The 15,507-nt window shown below is 36.2% G+C and overlaps 3 protein-coding genes across 9 annotated transcripts; 1 reads left to right on the top strand and 2 right to left on the bottom strand.

Annotated features, from left to right (window-relative positions):
- Positions 1–115: 115 nt before the first annotated feature.
- Positions 116–6,761, bottom strand: LOC122302657. 5 transcript variants are annotated; one of them, XM_043114036.1, is made up of 17 exons: positions 6,549–6,761; positions 6,309–6,415; positions 5,613–5,776; positions 5,340–5,451; positions 5,082–5,237; positions 4,580–4,684; positions 4,210–4,293; positions 4,007–4,122; positions 3,795–3,896; positions 3,596–3,709; positions 3,411–3,467; positions 3,243–3,309; positions 3,068–3,121; positions 2,849–2,923; positions 2,735–2,770; positions 1,383–2,627; positions 116–565 (listed from the first exon to the last, which is right to left on the bottom strand). In XM_043114036.1, exons 3-16 carry the CDS (start codon positions 5,630–5,632, stop codon positions 2,514–2,516), a joined length of 1,212 nt encoding a protein of 403 aa, XP_042969970.1. In that variant the 5' UTR covers positions 5,633–5,776; positions 6,309–6,415; positions 6,549–6,761; the 3' UTR covers positions 116–565; positions 1,383–2,513. The 5 variants fall into 5 exon arrangements, with proteins under 5 accessions (XP_042969970.1, XP_042969972.1, XP_042969973.1 ...); XM_043114038.1 differs by having other exon boundaries at positions 5,613–5,809; XM_043114039.1 differs by lacking the exon at positions 6,309–6,415 and having other exon boundaries at positions 6,575–6,761.
- Positions 407–1,787, bottom strand: LOC122302204. Its single transcript, XM_043113340.1, has 2 exons — positions 1,383–1,787; positions 407–565 (listed from the first exon to the last, which is right to left on the bottom strand). Exons 1-2 carry the CDS (start codon positions 1,785–1,787, stop codon positions 407–409), a joined length of 564 nt encoding a protein of 187 aa, XP_042969274.1.
- A 1,824-nt stretch (positions 6,762–8,585) lies between the features above and the next one.
- Positions 8,586–15,476, top strand: LOC122302662 (SAGA-associated factor 29 homolog A). 3 transcript variants are annotated; one of them, XM_043114045.1, is made up of 9 exons: positions 8,588–8,865; positions 11,815–11,908; positions 12,045–12,121; positions 12,961–13,067; positions 13,225–13,310; positions 14,034–14,087; positions 14,279–14,432; positions 14,604–14,617; positions 15,063–15,476. In XM_043114045.1, exons 1-9 carry the CDS (start codon positions 8,748–8,750, stop codon positions 15,163–15,165), a joined length of 807 nt encoding a protein of 268 aa, XP_042969979.1. In that variant the 5' UTR covers positions 8,588–8,747; the 3' UTR covers positions 15,166–15,476. The 3 variants fall into 3 exon arrangements, with proteins under 3 accessions (XP_042969980.1, XP_042969979.1, XP_042969978.1); XM_043114044.1 differs by having other exon boundaries at positions 8,589–8,865; positions 12,958–13,067; XM_043114046.1 differs by lacking the exon at positions 14,604–14,617 and having other exon boundaries at positions 8,586–8,865; positions 12,958–13,067; positions 15,063–15,275.
- Positions 15,477–15,507: the final 31 nt, after the last annotated feature.

Raw genomic sequence — 15,507 nt, forward strand, 5'->3', positions numbered from 1 at the left:
TATTTACTGCTATATTACAGGATGATAAGTAGATTTTTTCAAAAGTCAATGTGCCTAAAAACTTGATGAGAAACTTTAATAGAAATAATAAACACATATGCATCATGCCACACAGTTTGATCAGAAACTCGGAAGTTACTTCAGGTATTCCCCCATCTTCTCTCCATTCATTAGATGGTTAGTTCAATTACAACAGCCCCTAATAAATCGCATGATCTAAAATTAAAAAACACTAAACTCTAGTAACTTTTTCCCATCTGTCTGAAAGTAGAGAGTTCTACATGACAACGGATTACAATAGCAAGGCCTTCTTCTTGAAGCACTAAAATTACTGTTACAGCTTACAGATGAAGTTTTCAAACATACCACTGGCTTCAACTGTTTTCCCTCCACATCCTGATAAAACTCAATTATCACACAATGATGCAATGAGCTCATGTGGTGAAGCCCATATTGGAAGATCGATTAAAGATTGCTTCAACCGTTCCTCTTGTGCACTGCACATAGCTTCTGCTACATCACATAGATGTGAGACATCATGAATTACCGCTTCCTCGGCTTCCACCTGCATGGTCGAGGCTTTTAGGAATAAGGATACTGCCAGAAATGGAGTTCAACCTAAGCCCCAGTTTTAGAGTTGTACAATTTGAAAGCCTAAAAGAGCCCCCCTCTTTCTGTTTCATAGAGGATAAATATCTCTTTGCCCAACCTTTTTCTCTGTTCTGTGGCTAAGATCGTATAAAGAACATAGAAGAAATTAAAACTTTTGAACTTTAGTACGTATACTAAAATTCGATGTACCGCAATTACAAGCCACCGTAAAGGGAAACAGAAGGCATACATTGAATGGAAGATCCAAAATTACCGTACGACCAACATCTACGAAACTTCAAAATTTAGGGGAACTGGGGGTTTTATAAAAGAAAAAATAGTAAGAAAAAGCCTTGATGCTAGTAAGAGCTCTAATGGTGAAGGAAATTGGAATAGAATCTTGCGCAGCAATTCTTCAACATGAATGAGAAACCATAAGCGAAACTGAGCAGAACCCTAATATTTGGTTGCTCGGAAACTGAAGAAAGAAGGAAAAAATGAGACTTTCAATTCTCTACTCAGCTTTGTGCAGTTTCCCCAGGGACAACAAAGAATTCAGCTCAATCAAGCCAAATGATTTAATCCTTTTGTTTTTACCCAAAAAAATCTAGCCAAATAGTGTCAATTAGCCGAATTAGAGTGAGTTTTCTGTCTTATCGGGAAACCTAAGAGACCCAAATTTTCAATTCCTTTATTTTATTTTTTTCCCAGAGTTTCCCGCCAACCAAACGCGCCACCCCCCCCCCCCCCCCCCCCAAAAAAGAAAAAAAGAAAAAGAGAAAGAATCCGACCTGTAAGAGAAGCTCATCCACGAGTGACCCATTAACAAATTCAGGCAAATGCAAAGACGAAGCACTGAACGACGCCGTGGGCTCTTTTTCCTCTCGTTCGCTTAATTGTTGCTGTCTGACCGAACTCTGACTCTGACAGTGACGGTATTTCTCCTCCATTGCACGCAAGGCGTCCGATAAAAGCTCCCACCGGTCGATCTCACTCTGGTACCGTGCCTTCAGTTTCAGCAGCGTCGCTCTCTTACGCTCCCTCTGATTCCTCTCCTCCGCCTCGGGATCCGTATTCGACGGGGTCTGTGCAGCGGCCGCTGGGTCGAGGCGGCGCTTCTTACGCTTGTAGACGAAGCCATCGTCGTTATAAAGCTCCCATTCGTCGGCTTCACAAGAAGTGGTCGCCGAGTTCATTTCCCGAGAGCGCGAATTGACAATATACTCCGTAGAAGTGAAAAGACGAGTGCCCAAAAATGGAAATTCAATATATTTTGAAACGGCTTTACAAACTCCTCATTCCATACATCATCACATTTTTTATTTATTTATTATTTTATTTTTACTAAATTAATTAAATTATTTCACCTTTATTTCTATATTACATATTTATTAAAAAATTAAATAAATAAAAATCATATTAATAGAAATTTGAATTTGAAAAAAATCGCAGTAATTTTCCATCGAAAAATTAAAAGAGCGAGAACGCGCGCAAGCGTCTCTGTCAGACTTATAATAATAATTCTGACAGAGTGGGACCCAATTTAATATTTTTTTATTACTATATTTTAAAATTAAGATATTTATATAAAAACAATATTATTTTTTATAAATTATTTTATAAAAATAATTGTGTAACTATTATTTTCTTTGTCGAAAGTAATTTTTGAATAGAAACTGAGCAGGTTTGAATAGGGGCTTATATTCTTAAAAAGATAGAATTTTTATTAAATTGTACATAGAAACTTAAAATTTATAAATTTATGACGTGTCAGTTTGAATTAACCAACATATATAGGAAATAGTTTATATTAAAATTAAAAACAGTACGAGTGGAAGTAGTGTAGTGTCTTCATCAGCAACTCCAAGCACAATGAAGTGGCAAATTTACAGAGTTTCCCTCCCAACCCATTGTTTTCTAATCTAACGAGCTGTGGAATTTGGTGCATCCTTTCCCATCGCCATAAAATGTTCTTTTTCCGCATTAACCATTCGCTCTTGGAACATTTTCCATTCTCTCCTACACCTCTCTCTAACCTGCCACAAAGGAAACCACCAAATCCCCCACAAGTACATGGAAATTAGTCCACCAGCAAGTACATACAGACAAATTATGCATAGAGAAATCATTAAACGTTACATACCCCTTCCCAAGGTGCCCTCCCACTCTCTGCTTGTCCCTGATGAAAACGAAGAAAGCAGTGACTATGATTTCTTCCACAGAAGATGAATTACTAGTAGAAAAGCTCTAACTTTACCTGGTTCCCGAGTGAAGGAACACTTTGATGAACAATCCATTGAGCATCTACAACTCCTATTTTCTCGTGTGCAGGCTGTTTTCAATGCAATGGAACAAAGTTACAAAAACCCAATTATATTATAAACAACAGCAAGTATGATGCTTGAGAGAGAGAGAGAGAGAGAGAGAGAGAGAGAGGGGGGGGGGGGGGGGGGGGGGGGGAGAAGGGGTCACAAACCTCTACACATTTCCTAAGAGCAAAATCTAGACCCCATCCATGAACCAGATCGTTCTGCAGCATTGGGACAAAATTTTTAAACTAGATAGAGGGGATTAATTAATGAATCACTTTTTTAATTAGTAGGATTAATTAAGGAATCATAACAGATACAACAGAACAATATAATCCATGCCTGAATCATGTACCAAACACAACGCCATGCATCCCGCGAAAATACAGTTGCCATGATCTCAACAAACCTGCCCATTTAAGATTTACAGTAAAACTCATTAATACCAGTTCTAAGAATTCCTGAGCAGAAGATGAAAGTCAATGGTCAGGGTCAGCTATGTGTGCATACGCAGCACAGGGTGGCAAATGTGGATCAGTACACCATCCAGGTTTCTCCTCAGTGTCCCTGTAAAAGGGAGAAAAAGATCATGGTCAAGCTGAAAGTAGAATCATTGGAGTTAAGTCAAACCACAAGTGAGACATCTTCGATAAGCAGTAAATGAAGAGAGATTAAAAAGGTACCGCTACTCTTACTTGTGAACTTCGCCATTGCCTCTCCTCTTTGTCATCTGCCATGTTAATCCCTGATTTGGTTCTAAACCAGGCTGTGAAATCTCCAAACCATGCTTCCTCACCAATTTTATATATCTGCAGTGACAGAATCTGAAACTTTAACAATCCTTTTCCATCCTAACAGCCCTCTTTTTAAGATTTTATCATGCTGAACACTCACTCCTCCGCATCAAAATGCTCCACTCCAAGATCCTCATCCCACATAAAAATGTAGTCGTAGGCAGCAACAATGTCAGGATGCAGAAAACGTTTGGCATACCACCTAGGACGAATTTCAGAGAACTTATGTCAAAACATGACTAAATATGCCTTAGCAAAAGTATGAGCAAATTGTTCAATAATTTCAATTTGGTGAAAGAGCTAATTGCTAACCATTTGGTTTGTTTCCGAGCACTCACATGGATAGCTCTCCTTGACCATTCAAACTCCTCCCATTCACTTGTCCGACCATCATAGTGAAACAAGAGAATGGTGAAGTTCTCAGAGAACTGTAAATAGCAATTTAGAAGGAGATGGAGAGAAGACGAACTTTGAAAATAAAAATAAAATTGAGCGAGTGCAAAATCAGTCTGGACCTTTTTAACCGCCGCATCAATATTGTTTCTCTGATCATAACCAACAGTGAAGGTAACAAGATACTTTGGCTTGATGGTTAAGTCCTGCGAAAACCAACTCCACCAACAAAATATTCAGATAAGAGAATAAATCTCAAAAAATTAATCATTAGGTGAAATGGAGATTCTGTATCAATGCTTAGTAATTTTATATTCACAACATTTTCCTTTTAAGGCGTTCAGATTTACTTTAATTTCTTGATCCCGCTGAAACCTATTTAAAGTGCAATTGATATGGTTTGTTCTTATTCCGCCAAAACATTTTCCTTTTAAGGAAAGCACAAGGTGTTATTTTTAACTTCCCTTAAAAATATATGCTAGGAGCAGATACCTCGCTAGGCTGACCCCAAAGTCGGCGGAGAAAAAAATCAGACTCAGATGCAACAATACCAGGAGGTAGTCTTTCGGCCCCTCGAGGATTTGTCGGAACCCAAATCTGTATTACAATAAGAGGATTAGTAACTATACTAGAACATAACATCAGAAAGTTCAAACGCTGGTGAGCCTCCTACAACAATTACAACATTAGCTACTGAAATTAGCAGTCTCACATGTTACTTTCATTAATGTTCTGGAACAGAAATTAATCAGATTGATGCAATGCCCTGTTTGAACAAAAAGGTGTATTAATTATCGTCTTTAATTGGGAAAATACTTTCAATTTACCACTCCTTAAGATGGACCTTCTTGGAACAGTTATGGGCCGTTAACACCAAAATATATTTGAAGAAGGCATAGCACAATATAAGGAGGCAATAAAGCACAACTGAAACATCACAATTTCAGGAAAAGGTAGCCTGGAAGAAGGCTAAATCTAAATAGAGATAAGCTACCTTTGTATCATTAAACTTGTAAAGCCGAGTGGAGCGGACTCCATTACCCTTCAAAGAAGACCAAGCATGCAACAATGCTCCAGTTGAAAGCCCTGAGTACTTGCCTTCAATATATGCGAGATCAATGGAAGGAAAAAGGCTGGTTGGAAGATTCATCTACCAAATTTGAGCATAATAAAATTAGTTCTTGTACTCTTAGTTGACATTCTTAGAACCTAACAAATGACAAACATAACTATATAAATATAAATTTGGCACCTTGGTTAATGAGAGTGTTGGAAATGATATTCCCATAAAGAAGCCGAATATAACTCCAACCAAAGTTGTTACAATAAGCCTCATTGTCTCATTCGGTTTTCTTAGAATTCCACTGCAGCCCAAAAAGAGGTCCATATTACACGTTCTAATGACACTTTCATTGTCATCAAATTATTATGAACTAATTGTCCAATGAAGGGAGGCAGAAAAAAGAAAAGAACATTTTTTCCAACATCAGAAGAAACAGAAGAATGGCAGTTAGTAATTTTATACCTGCGGAAGGGAGTTCCCATGTTAGTCAAAATCTTCCGATTCTACAATCACGAAAAGTAGAAACTGAAATCCAGCAAGCAAGAGCCTTTCCAAGCACTCATCAAGTTAGTGGGTTTCAGGGCTTCAAACGTGACACGGAACCCCTCATGGCGAAATACCCAACACTGACAGAATAAAAAACATAGCATGGAAACTGGCTGCATGAATCAAATCCAATACAAATTACACGTATATACTACAAAACGAAAATGCGTCAATTTCATGCTGCAGTGGAAATTACCCACCCCACAACAAAGGCGGGAAACCCAAGGTTACGTTAGCAACCTTATGTTCAGGGAATGAGTATAAACCCGATCATGGAACTGTGGTACTATGTTCTAAACCTAAATTATGGAGAATGGACACAGCATCTAGGTAGACATATAACAAAACCGACAGGACCGCATCCCGCCAACCGACCTTGGTAGGTTTCGGGACGTCCGGCGGCACGGTGTGGTTTGATTTTTAGAAAAACCACCACCTGCGGTCGAGTGAGAACTGGGACACACTTTATAAATGGGGCTACAAGCAATCCAACGGTGGTTATGGTACTTGAAGAAGAGGATCCAATCATTCAAATCCTGGATAATGAAAAGCGGAAGCAACCCAATGTATAAACCACCCAACCAACCAACAACCTGGGACTGTATTACTTACTAAATATCCAAACAGATTTCCGAAACCCCAACTCAAGTTTCCTTGGATCCACTTGACTGTAAGAAACGGTTCTTTCTTGGAAGAACCGCAATAGCTTAGCTCGAATTCTAAAACGCAAGAAAGAGTAGGTTGGTCAATGTTCATCATCCCAAGAAATGAAATGGGAAACATTGATGGAATTTTATCTGAATCAGATAGCCAGAAAATGAAACGAAATTCTGTAACAAGAGATTAACGTACAAGCGTTCGAATCGTAGGATTATTACTCTTTGCAGAGAAAGCCTTGAGCAGCAGCCACCGCTTCGCAATTTCGGAAGTGTCAGCTGCCAAACGAGGGCCTTGGCTTTCGGAAACAAGTCCGTGAATTCAGAAGTGAATCAGAACAAGCCGTGAGATTTGAAATTGAATTTCTGAAGAGCCACGCTCTCTCTCTCTCTCTCTGAGGAGATGTTCTTACGTGTATTGGCTCGGACATAAAACGCTGGAATCGAACGGTGTCGTTATCGCGCGGTACCCTCGAATAGCTGTTGATAGCTCTTTGTTTGGCATTTGGAATCCACGTGTACGGCACGATATTGATGTAAAAGCTGACAGATGGAATATTTCTTTTTTCTTTTTCTTTTTTTAGTTCAAAAATCGATGCTGAGATGATGTAATTTGCAGTCCAAAATTTGATTGCCGGCCTCTTTTTAATACTTTAATCCGAAATATTATCTAACATCTATACATCACTTTTACACCTCTCGTGCTTTAAGGTGTAGTTGATTATATTTTCAGAAAGTGAGGTGCGACTTATATAAAAATATAAATTTCTAATTGACGTAATTTTATATATTCATTTATTTATTTTATGATAAAAATAATTTTATAATCTGACGTATTATATTAAATTACATCAATTTATAATTTATTTTTATATAAACCTTTTATAGTTAAAATATTTTCTTAAAAATATATTCAACTATACTATTTAATTCATCCTATGTATGATCTAAGGTTAAGTTTGGATAGTGAGTTCAGATGAAAATTTAAAATTAAATAAAATATTATTTTTTAATATTATTATTATTTTGAGATTTGAAAAAATTAAATTGAATATTATATTTTATATAAAAATTTATAAAAATTGTAATGATTAAATAAAATAAACTGAGAATATTTTTCAATCCAAACTTAGTCTAAATGATAAGTCTCCTATTTAATATGGATAGACTTTGCTCTAGTTTGTTCTCTCACACGACTAACTAGTTATCCAAAGTTTTGAGCATCATGATTTGTGTATTGAAAAATATAATAAGATAATTTAATAATTAAATCCTCATCTTCAAATGGCAATAGATAGAAAAAAGAAAAAAAAAATAATACAATAACTACAAACAAATAAGATAAAAACATCTAAAATAGTTACTTAGTTTGGTTCTATTGTATTAATAAAATTGTTGTTAAGATGACGGTATTCAAAATTTATTAATAGCCCACGAGAAATATTATTTTACAAAATATATTATGAGTTAAAAAAAAAAGAACAAAGCCAAACTTATAAAATTATATAAAGTAGAAAAGATAATTATAGGCTAAAAAAATACAACCAAAGTTTTAGCCTAAGTTAGTTGAATCCATTTTATATTCCTCCAAGATGCATTGTGTGTTGATGAATTGGAAAATAAATTACAAGATTTTCGCCAGTATTATTTTTTTATTTTGAGTAATGTAACGTATAGCAATAAAGTGTATAAGGATAATATAATTATTTTAAAAAATAACAATATTTATTATTAAAAAATTAATTTTTTTATATAAATTTTATATTTATTAATTTTTTTAAAAAAAATTATATAATACTTATTTATTTTATGATTATAAATATTATTTTTCTTTTATATTTGTGGTTTGGGCGGTGGAAAGTTTGGGTTTAATTGGGAGACCATGTTGATCCAATGAACTCGACGGGCCTAGTTTCGAGGCAGACGTAGGAACAGAGCCCATGTTAAAAAAATAAATGCATTGATATAAATTTAAAAAAACAAAAAAAAAAACCGGGGGTTATTAGTTAATTAATTTTTTGTTATACATTAAGTACTGCTGTCTGTTGTCCACGTGGCAATACTTTAGACACGGTTCCGATAACAAAACCGCCTTGTCCACGGTTTTGTTTTTTGTTTGTTTTTTTCGGGTGGAAACAGGAAAAAACTACCACTAGAAATGTGAATGCGACGTCGCTTTGAAGAATTTTCTTTCCTCTTCTAATAAATAATCATTCCAATTAGTATTTTAACACACAGATTTCTTTGATCTAACAATTCCCAAATTGTAGTAATAAATAATGCACTGATATTTTTTCTAACAAACTCAGATGAAATAGCTTTTAAAGTTGGAGATGATCGAACTGAAATCGTAGCGTGAAATCGAGCTCAGACTCGAACTCGTTGACAACGAACGATGTCGTCGCCTGACATTCCCGCTATATTGGAGCACTCCAAGGAGCTCGATCGGTTGAGGAAAGAGCAAGAGGATGTGCTCGTCGAGATCAACAAGATGCACAAGAGGCTCCAAGCCGGTGAGTCCCTCCATTTAACGCGTTTAACCCAAAACTGGAAAACGAAAAAAATGCGTTTTGATGGTCTTTTTTTGTTCTTCTAAAAATAAGATTTTGATTATCCTGGATTAGTGGGTTTGTGTCTGATTAGTAAGTGCTGGTCTTCTTGTTTTGATTTTTGTACTCATGGGCGTTTTGGGTCCATTTCCTTTTAGTTTTTGTTCTTCGTTTTATTTAAGGATCGATCTGTTTTAAAGTTGTTGCTATTTGAGATGTGCTGAGTTTTACTTCCGTTACGAGCTTTGTTGAATCACTGGTTTTAACATCCTTGAATGTGAAGATGCTCTCGAGGGATCACTGTTTTTTTTTATTTCCCAATCAAATTGAGTCTGGGAAGTGTAAATTACCATTTAGGTGTTCATTTCTTAAGAAAGTCCAAATAAGAGTTATTTGAACATCGGATTGAAAATGTGTAGACTGGACATGAAATTGGTCACCAGAGCTTGATCAATGAGGGGTTCACCTTGTAGCTTATCGACACTCTGTAGTTGAAAATAATAATTTCGGTGAGAAGAGATCACAGTAGACCAATTCCATGGACTCTAGATGCTTGTCTTTGCTGGGATTCCATAATTGATACATAAATGTGGGTTTATGTAGATAACATGGATCACTATGTTGTTGATGTTATATTTGTTATGGACATATGAACGCCTAGCTCATTGAGGATGCTTGATAAGAATATCGTCTGTATAACTTGGCAAGAAAAAGAATATCGTCTATATTAAAAATTTGGTATGAAAGATATCAAAATTACTGCGTTGTCTTTTGTTTTTAGTGTCTTTCAATGCTCAAATTCAATTAATGAGTTATTTCATAGGGATTTGTAAGGGGATAGAGAGAAACAAAAACCGTGGGTGGATTGAGTTTGGGAATCCAATCTGAAACTTAAATGGAAAAAACAGAGGGGAGGTGATTGGTTTGAGAAGAGCTACAAAAGGCTAACTCAACCTTGGATCGTATGAATTATTGCAGAAGAGTGTCCTTGTCATGCATTTGGTGTTTGTTCTTTGTTTTTATTTGATTGGTAATTTTTTTTGTCTGTTTATACATTTCCATCATATGGACAATTAACAGTTCCAAAACCAAGGCTTCCCACATCTTACAAACTGATGGTCTTAGTAAGTAAATTTTGATGTTGGATTATCTGGTTGGGATTCAAGCCATTGTGAAGTTGGCTAAGTTTCTGACAGCATGGCCTAGCTTTATCATTTAACATTGTTGTTTGTAAGAAGTTGAAGCGTTCTGATTGAGCTAATTGGTGACATGCTGCCCAACCTGAGGATTTAACATTAGGGCTTTATGATTTGTACTCAAGTGCAGTTAGTTGATTAGGAAGTTGAGACGTGGCCCAGAGGCAAGAAGGAGAAGGAAAATGAAAACAAAAGGCATGATTTTATGGTACTAGGAAAGGATGAAATATTCACAATGTTTAGTAGACTAAAACACTGTATAACTCTAGACATGTCTATATGTAAAAAGCATACATAGGTGGCAAACTAGAGTCATGGCTAAGAAATTAAAGATGGATTATTTTTTTTTCAGTTCTTATTGTTTAAAACAAGAGTAGAAGTGTCAACATTATAGGATATATCGAATATAGAAAAGGTGGCAGGCATCATTTTTTGTTCTGCAGGCCAGATCAGAATATTTGGTAAATAATTTAATTAGGAAAATTTCAAAACTTGTTATGGTACTTTGAGAAATGGTGAGTGGAATATGCTTATATTAGTTCATCTGTGCTGGTATCATTAGAAATTTTGTGAATATCTTTGTGAAATATGAAGATCTCTTTGGATTCTGAGTTTCATTAAGAAAAACTAGTCAATAACATAAAGAAAGGAGGCTTTGATATGATTCAGAGGTCTCTTTCTATTGGTGCCCTTCCCTTTATCTTTTTTATCAGTAAATAAATTCCAAAAGTGCCCATCCCCATCCCTTTATGTCTCAGTAACTGTGTAAAGAATATGTTATTACCAAAAATTGTTCCCCAAATATCACAAACTTACTCTATTAAACATATTGATGATGGTACTTATGGTGACCACCCACACCAGTATCATTGCATTATCTAGACTGATAGCTTTTGCTCCATTGGGCTGTATTTGGTTGCATTATGGGATGGGACGGGAGTAACTTAGAGAAGGGAAGTTTACCTTCCTTTTAGGTGTTATGTTGTCTAGGAAAAAAATTGTATACAAGGAAAACATGTAATGTGCCCTATAGAAATTAAAGATTTGAAATGCATCCTTTCTCTTGCCTATTTCTCCATTGCCTTCCAATTTGGGGGAAAGAAAATGGTGGGCCCTGGAGGATGAGAACTCCCTTCCTTCTTTCCCTTCTCCATTCAGTTACAGAAAGAATAGCCGCTTGTTTCCATCCCTTTTCCCTTACCACTATCCCTTGCCTCCCCCTTCCTTCCAGATGATAGGTCTACATACTACCTAACTGGTCAGTTGATGGAAAAATAGGTCCGAAGTTGTAGCTTTACATGAATATGAGTGCTATTTCTTATGGTTTTTCATGAATGAATTTTTCGGGCAATAATCTTCAACACCAATGCCGCCACTAGAATTGTCTATCACTGCAGGTACCATCTCCTCAATTATCACACAGTTACTCTCAGTGTGTGGAGGGCAACCATTCCACCATCACATAGGTAGCCCTCAACATTACTGTTCCCACCACCCCTAACCCACTGGCATTAGTAGGTTGACCACAGTATGCCACTAGTGTGGCTTCAAGCCAAACCATTTACCTATTCCACCATTGCGATTGTTGTTGCCTGCTCTGCACCTGCTTACCACCACTACTATCTCAATGCCTCCATCACTGTGGTATAATGTGATCTTTACAGTCTAGTTCTGCTTTGTTTTCTAGCTGGTTTATCTTTCTTTTACCCTGATGCAGCTCCTGAGGTGGTTGAAAAGCCTGGTGACAGTTCGTTATCAAAGTTGAAAGCTTTGTATACTCATGCAAAAGAACTGTCAGAGAATGAAGTAACGTACGTAGATTCGTTCTATAGCTTTTATGAACTCGATAACTGCCACTTTGTTTTCTTCTTTCCTTTTATTTTTATGTTATTATGGTAAGAAACACATTGTTCAGCATATATAACTCGATACTGTACTTGGCTGCAGCATTTCCAACTCGTTGATGGGTCAACTTGATACTCTACTGCCTTCTGGACCTTCAGGGCAACAACGAAGAAGGATAGGTATATGATAGTATTTGTTCTTTCAAAAACATGACTGAACGCTGTGACCTTTCGATTAAGCTTTCATAAAAAAAGAAATTAAGCTTTCATCTTTTTAAGCTTTCAATGATAATAGCCATATTGCGAATGTATCCTAGATTTTCTTTAGTTAGTCATTTACTTTTGTATATTACATATTGTACTATCCATTATGAGCCATATATTTTTAACCTTTAATAGATCTTTCATTCTTTTAAGTTTTATGAATACCCTTTTTGTAAATATAGGGATCTTTTCGTAAATATAGGGATCTTTTCTGTCGTTAGTGTTTTCTTTGTATACATTCCAATACATATTCTACTAGCCACATAAAGCTATGCATATTGATGAGATAAATAGATTTATGTTCATATCAGATTGAAATTCTGTTGGTTCATTGGAGGAACTTTCCAATTTTCATTTGAACTTTGAATTTAAAGCAAGTTTTTCTTATATTCTTAATTCCTTTTAGATTTTTGTTTGGTCCTTCCCTAGGAGGGACTGGAATCCCATCCTATCATGAGAAGCTAATAACTAAGGTGTGTTAATTGGTTGATTTTTTTGATAAGTTGTTAATTGGAGCGTAGAACTAAACTTTCAACAGCATTTTCAAGTGTTGTTGCTAATCCTGGAATCTGCTGACTATAGCTAATACACTGTAATGGATAGCTGCATTAACAACATGGGGCATGGCATGATATCAAGTTTTGACAGATGACATGCAAGGCCAAAATATTTTGATGGCCGATCCCAAGAAGTGTTTTATTGTTATGGAAACTCTACAATGTTTTATTTAGCTGACTTTACATAAATTCCAGAAGGCAGCGATCAGAAAAGGAGAAAAATGAAGACTGATTCAGATATTTCAAGGATTTCCCCTAATGCGCGAAGCCAACTTGAGGCTTGGGCTAGTTTAAAGGGTGAACAGGTATGCATGTACCATGATAGTCATCCTCCAGATTTCTTTTTAGATAGCACCTATACCTACATTCCTGGTTTTATTAAAAAAAAATCTTTCATGCGGAAGATAAATTTTGTGATTCTTTTTTACTTATTTATTTTTTTATTGTCTACAATTATTTCAGGTAGCAGCAAGAGTCACACCAGATGAATCTGAAAAGGACGAGTGGTTTGTTGTAAAAGTTATTCATTTTGATAAGGAGACAAAATTGTAAGTATAGTTCCCGTAAGTAAGACATCATGCTCCATGATTTAAACTTTTAGGAATTAGGGCAGCTGTTCTAGTTTATAATGGCAACTTTCCTGATTATCTTTCGTTCATGTTTCGATTTTATCTTTAACTGTTTGGCCTGTTCGAGCCAGCTTATCAAATGAATATCGTATTGTTTGAGCAAGAGCCTAGCCCAAAAGATTAAAAAAAAAAAAAAAAAATCCAAGCTCATGGAATTAACTTAAGGACAGTTATCCACCAAGTTTGATTTGGGTCCCAATTCAATTGCTTGTTGATAAATACCTGGCTCAAGGTCAATTTAAAGTTCAAGTCACGAACTTATTTTGAAATGAAGGCCTGATGTGTGGAGATAGCTTTTGTAGTGATGAAGTAGAATTTGTAACCAATTAAAAGCATGCCAAACATATTGAAGCTTCTAGATCAGAGACGTGTGCTCCATAACCGCATTTCTAATAGGACTTGAGCGTGCCTGGGGACTCATTGGAGGGAGGAAATTAGGGATAGGCTAGATTCGGTTAATGTATAAACTCGAATGAGCTTGTGCAGCAGCTGCTTGTGAGCCACTTGGTTTGTTTTTTCTGTGGATTCTTGCAATGATTTTGTGTCACCAGTAATTATTAACAGAAGTGGTAAAAAGAATGCTACTCTTCTAGGTCACTTACACTTTATTCCTTGCTTATGAAGAAGCAATTCTATGTGCAGATTTGAAGTACTAGATGAGGAACCGGGTGATGATGATGAGGGTGGTGGCCAACGGTAACTATCTTTTATTGACTTCTATTTGACTGCTGGATGTTAACTTCTGGTCTGAGGGTACAATGTATAAAATACCTTATGGTTGAGGGTGGAAAATTTATTCTACCCCTTTTCATATATTTCAGTTTTCTGCACGATTGAATAATTCATCTGAGAGTGACATTTTTTTCCCTTTTTCTTGCTGCGCTCAGAAAGTACAAGCTGCCCATGTCGAGTATTATTCCTTTCCCCAAGAGAAATGACCCTGCTACTGCCCAGGATTTCCCTCCTGGAAGACAAGTGTTGGCTGTCTATCCAGGAACAACTGCACTTTATAAGGCAACTGTTGTCAATAACAACCGCAAGGTAACGCTTTCCTTCCCCCTTGGTCTGCTATAACAGAAATTATTGTTCATTTAATATGAATTCCATTCTTCTGTAGGTTCTTGCCCTTTGACAAACAAAGTTTATCATGAACTAACTAATAATTGTATTGTGCATGTTTGTGGTACTCTCAACCATTCAAAATATTTTCAGAGGAAGACAGATGAGTAAGTAATATCCATCTATGTGTTTCATCCTTAGCATCCCGAGTTTTGGGAAAAAATTGCATTCTTGAATGGACTTTGGGGACCAAATAAACACAAAATGATCTACTGCAAATCAAAATGGAGTATTTTTTCCACTCTTATTCTCTTTTAGGGTAGGTCATGAGTCTCACAGTATTTGCACCAGCTTCTGAGGTAATTACTAATTTGATTTACCAGCAGTCATCAAAATGGTAAACATATGACAAAATAAACCATTTTCTGAACATTTTTAAGGAAACAAATGGACTGAATTCTTTGGAGAAGTCATTTATTTAAATCTGGAAACTGAAGTAGAAGAGATTGGCATGTGACGCTGAAGTCTTGGTTTTCTGTTAATGGAAACGGGGAGTATTTTTCCATTCTTCTTCATTATTGTCATGTGCATATTCATGTTTTGTTTGGGCAGGTATTTACTTGAATTCGACGATGACGAGGAAGATGGATCCTTGCCTCAAAGGGGTGTACCATTCCACAAGGTGGTTCCTTTGCCTGAAGGACATCGTCAATGAATTCATGCTGTTTATAGCCGTATATAATTCTAAAAGCTCTTATATAGGATTGTTAACCTGACCCTTAACATGCCTTCCCTATGTGGCTGGCTATGTTTCTCTTTTGACCATTTCGAGATGACATTGTAATATCTTCCCTTCTCACGTTATATAGCATATTTACCTCTGCTTCCTCTCTCTCTCTCTCTCTGTAACTTGGTAGGCTAGATTGGAGGATTTTGGAGAAAAACTATCCATAATTTATGTTTCCTCAAGATTACTTTCGTACCTTATAAAATATTGTAGGGAATAAACTTCCCATGGTTCATGTACTTCTGATTGCTCTGATCAAAATTCCATATT

Source organism: Carya illinoinensis, chromosome 3 (assembly GCF_018687715.1).
Source record: "Carya illinoinensis cultivar Pawnee chromosome 3, C.illinoinensisPawnee_v1, whole genome shotgun sequence".
Lineage (NCBI taxonomy): Eukaryota > Viridiplantae > Streptophyta > Magnoliopsida > Fagales > Juglandaceae > Carya > Carya illinoinensis.